At 39.4% G+C, this 5,048-nt stretch overlaps 1 protein-coding gene across 1 annotated transcript; it reads right to left on the bottom strand.

Annotated features, from left to right (window-relative positions):
* Positions 1 to 1,653: 1,653 nt before the first annotated feature.
* On the bottom strand, positions 1,654 to 2,859 carry LOC112006943 ((+)-cis,trans-nepetalactol synthase NEPS1). Its single transcript, XM_024039264.2, has one exon. The coding sequence runs from the start codon at positions 2,818 to 2,820 to the stop codon at positions 2,017 to 2,019; it is 804 nt and encodes a 267-aa protein (XP_023895032.1). The 5' UTR covers positions 2,821 to 2,859; the 3' UTR covers positions 1,654 to 2,016.
* Positions 2,860 to 5,048: the final 2,189 nt, after the last annotated feature.

Genomic DNA, 5,048 nt, shown 5'->3' with positions numbered 1-5,048 from the left:
GGGCAGTTTTGGTGGGGCTAGAAAAATGAGGAAACAAAAATACATTGGCTGAGTTGGAAGCACATGTGTTTAGCAAAGAAGGATGGAGGTTTAGGGTTTTAGGATCTCAAATGTTTTGATTTAGCTTTATTAGATAAACAGTGCTGGCGGCTTCTCCACAATCAAGATTCTTTGCTCTATAAGATCTACAAAGCCAAGTATTTTCCCAATAATTCCTTTCTTGAAGCTACTATTCCTAGTCACTCCTCCTATGCTTGGAGAAGTATTACTCATGGGCGAGAACTTATCAAGCAAGGGAGTCGTTCGAGGGTTGGTAATGGTTCCTTGATCAACATCTGGGTTGACAAGTGGCTGCCATCTGAAGCCAATCAAAGAGTCCACTCTCCTTGTACAATTTTACCACCTAAAGCAAGAGTTGTAGATCTCATTGAGTTTGCATCATTTCAGCCTAGATGGAAAACCATGCTCATTGATACTATTTTTTATCATTTTGAAGCCTAAATCATAAAAGCCATTCCTTTGAGTCCACGAAGACTCAAAGATTTTCTAGTTTGGACTAGGAACAAATTCGGGGTGTTCTCTATCAGAAGTGCATACTTTTTACAAATTGAGATTGAAAGAAAGTCCATAGGTAATGAGGCTTCATCACCCAACCCAGCTCGGCTTCACTCATTCTGGAATGGCATTTGGTTTGCTCAAGTTCCACCCAAGGTCAAAACATTTATCTAGAGAGCATGTAATGACAGCTTACCAACTCATACTAAACTGTTTGAAAGGAAGGTGTTGCATTCTTTCTCTCGCGTGCTTTGTAATGAGGAAGCTGAAATTTGTGATCATCTCTTTTTGGAGTGTTCATTTGCTCAAGCCGTTTGGCTACAATCTCCTCTATTGAATGATTACAAGTTCTATCCAAAAATGAAATTCATTGATGCAATGAATGATGCCCTCAAGAAACTACCTGCTTCTGTCTTTGATACATTGTGCATAGCTTGTTGGATGATTTGGGAATGCAGGAACAGAGCTGTTTTTAATAACATTGCTCTTTCTTATCATGAGCTATGGGCTCGGGCAGCAAAAAAACTTGAGTTTGTGGAAGTCCAGCAAAAAAACTCACAGGAAAGTAGTTTGAAGCAGCAAGGTGGAGTCCTCCTCAGCCAGATGGCATTTACAAACTTAATGTGGCTTTTTCACAATAAAAAAGTCATCTTCAATTGGTATTGGACTAATTATCCGAAATAATGGTAGAGAAGTGTTAGCTGCTGTTTGTGATAAAGTTGTGAAGGAGTTGAATCCACTGTGCACAACTGCTTATGTGTTGAGTAAAGCTTTATTGTTTTGTCAAAGTACCAGCTTTTCCCATGTGCAAGTGGAGAGTAATTTTGCAGAATTGGTGGACTTGCTAAATTTTGATCGAATATGCTCTTTAGAGGTGGCTTAGATTTTGGAAGATATTGCAATTATTAAGGATAGTTTTAATTTTTTTTTTTTTCTAGTATTCCTTTACGATGTAATCATGTTGCACTAGCTTTAGCTAATGCTACAAAAGAGAAAAAGAGGGTCTTTATTTGGTTAGAAAAATGCCTCTCTTTTCTTTTTCCCATTGTACAAAGTGATATATATCCATAAAGTTTACTATCGTTTCTGCTATAAAAAAATAAAAAATAAAAAAATAACATCAAACACACTTCTTATTCTTTTTCGATAAAAACACCAGGACACTTTATTACAGACTTTAAAATAGTTCAAGTTATTTCATTATTGCATCTAATAAGGTCACTATGCGATAACCAACTTAAGCAACAAACAAGCCTCGAACCACACCGAGATATTCTTGCATGCGCCCAGTGTATGAGACTTATAATGACGCCCTGACATATTGGACCCGCAGATACACCCAGCGTATAAGACACCACAGCCACCACACCTGTAAAATTAAGAGGACACAATACACAAACAAACAAACATATAGTAATATTCTAAATTCTAAAACATTGGTGATGGATTACTAGCCAACTCTTAAAATTTAGGTTTAAACCCAGCATCTACCACCAAATTATGGCCAGTGACAAATTGGGAATCCTCAGAAGCAAGAAACACCACAGCGTCCGCCACATTTTTTGGCATTAGCAACCCACCTTTCAAGTACGAACTTAACTCCTGCATCTTACCTACCTGCTCATCATTTTCCAACCTCATCGTGTCCTTCACTAATGGCGTCCCAACTACCCCTGGTGAAACACAATTCACACGTATCCCATATGAACCCACCTGAAGGCTCGCCGACCTCACCAACCCTATCACTGCATGCTTCGACATACTATAGTCGACACCGCCATAGGAACCAACACTTGCCGACACGCTCGCTGTGCAAATTATGCTCCCCCTCACGTGCCCTTCCACCATCGCCTTCACCGCGTGCTTCACACACGCCACCATCCCACGGGCGTTCACCGCCATGAGCTTGTCGTAAGCCGACAAGTCTATGTCGAACACGCTCTGCACGCACTTGTTGGTCGCTTGACCAATGCCCGCATTGCTGAACATGATGTCGAGGCATCCGTACTTATTGATTGTCGAGTCTACCAACGTTCTCACCTGTTCCTCGTCGCTGACATCGCAATGAACATAGCTGCAAATGTTGGGGCTGATAGATGCAGCGACTCTTTGTCCCATTTCATCTTGGACGTCCGCGATAACGATGGCTCTTGCGCCGTGGGTGGCGAAATGGCGAGCCGTGGCTTCACCTATGCCGCTTGATCCGCCAGTGACTATGGCCACCTTGCCTTCAAGCTTGTTCTTTGGCGTTGTGGAGTCTGTCATTTCGTTTGTTTGTGTAAATCAGGTGATTGAATATCTTTGCTATGTCAAAAAATAGGCTAATTATATACATATTAATCTTTCATTTGTTATGTGCTACTTTTAGCCAACTACTCCCAAGAAAGGTTGTTCCAAGTGTAAGGGTTTACACCCTCCAATTGTGCCACGTCAGATTCTTGGTTCACTCCAAATATAGAGTAAAGACGAGAGTTTTGCAATGATTTGCTGTGTTACCTCACAACTGCGGGTGAAATCATAATGGTCTCCCCCTTATGAGTTGCCAAGAAATGACTGATAGGAAAATATCACTTTAATCAATGGCTACTTGAAAAATGTAATACATAATGCCGAAAAATTAAGTTAGAGGTTCATTTGTTGCATCTTACTATGTTAGCATTTTTTAGCATTTTTTTAAGCAAAAAATACTATTAGCATTTACATCCGACTCTTCCTATCTTTATTTAATAAAAATTAACAAATTACACACAAAATTGTTTCTAAATCTGGATAGCTATAAAATTTCAACTCTCTCTCTCTCTCTCTCTCTCTCTCTCTCTCGGAATTTTCTTCAAGATGGTCATTAAGGCTGTGTTTGTTTTGGCTTCAAATGGTTTCCGGAAATCATTTTCCGTAAAATAGGCTGTTTGGGTGCGCAAGGAAAATTGGGTCAAACGGAACATCATTTCCGTTGACCGTAAATAAGCCTTCTGATTACGGAAAACCATTTCCGTTTCTATTTTACCTTCAATTCACTTCCGGAAAAGAGAGAAAGAGAGAGAGAGAAAGAAGGACCAGACGCGCAACAGGGAGAAAGAGAGAGAGAAAGGACTCAGACGCGCACCCAGACCGCCGTCGTTGTCCCCTCCACGCGACGGTGAGAGAGACCAATCGCACCCAAACCGATCGCACCCCACCGAAGACCGATCCACCCAGACCGATCGCACCCCACCGAGATCGCATCACGCTCTTCGACGTCGCCTGCGAACCCCGAGCTCCAGTCCAACGATCGCACGCACCAGATCACACCGGTCTCGTCGATCGCAGCACCGCGCTGATCAGACCGTGCCGCTCAATCTCGCCTCCGCTTGATCTCGTCGTTTCCCATGACCGATCTCTCCCTTTCCATCCATTTTTGATCACTCTCTCGTCCTCGCTCTCTCAGTTTGACCGAATGTGGATTTGATCGAATGGAGTTGTTGTGATTTTTGTTTTTTGAAGTTTATACGTTGAAATTTCTATTATAAAATTTGTTTGGGAACTGAGAAAATGGGTAAGAAAATGTGAGAAAGTGTAGGAAAATAGTATTTTCAGTATGCAACCAAACACATGAAAATATTTTCTAGAAAATTTTTCATAATGCAGCCAAACACTCAAAAAATATTTTCCTTTCCCGAAAATACCATTTCCGGAAAATATCTATTTTCCGGAAAATATTTTACGGCAACCAAACACAGCCTAAGAAACTTAAATTTAAAAATAATAATAATAAAAATAAAAATTGAATATATTAACATCACAAAAAACATGCAAATACTTAAAATTTAAAATTTTCATTTTACAAGTTTTCACATTTTGAAATCATTGTATAATAACTTCATTATCAATGCTATTAGCTACATATTTTTCAATGTATATAACTAAGTAATCATTCATTTACCTGCACCTTCTCTAAATAATTAATACTACAAACAAAATGTATCATCTTTATATTTTTATTTTTTTATGACCCATTCCAACCAATTTTTGTATTCTTTAAACCAATAAGGATTGAATTGATGCAACACTCCACTATGTATATATATATATGAGATGAGTTCAAGTTACACCTAGTGTAACTCTACAAAAGTTACACATTTTTTAGACCGTAAATTTTTTAAAAATCTAACGGTTAAAAAAAAATCATTAAATATGATTGCTTCCACCTTTTTACCTAATTAATACTAGCATTCTCTCTCTTTCTCTCTCTCTCTCTCTCTCTCTCTCTCTCCTTATTTATTGCTTTCCAAGAGATAATATTTTGTTCAATGCAACTGTGCACACTGAAAGCGAGACCACTGGACTAGGCTAAGGCTCACTTGGGCTGACAACTTATTTGTGTGGTGGGCTTGGGTTTCCTACATGGGGTAGTTCTCAATACGTAGACCCAATGAGGTCACTTTTCTCTCTTTCTCTACTTGGCTCTCATTTCACCAGCTTCAACAACCCCTTCTCGTTCCTTTGTCCATTCTATT

Source organism: Quercus suber, unplaced genomic scaffold, assembly GCF_002906115.3.
Source record: "Quercus suber isolate HL8 unplaced genomic scaffold, Cork oak 2.0 scaffold_153, whole genome shotgun sequence".
Lineage (NCBI taxonomy): Eukaryota > Viridiplantae > Streptophyta > Magnoliopsida > Fagales > Fagaceae > Quercus > Quercus suber.
Note: the sequence above shows the minus strand (reverse complement) of the source record. Positions and strands in the feature narration are given on the sequence as shown.

Excerpts from the sequence above, each read along its gene's own strand:
- LOC112006943 (XM_024039264.2), bottom strand. The coding sequence starts at position 2,820 with ATGACAGACTCCACAACGCCAAAGAACAAGCTTGAAGGCAAGGTGGCC.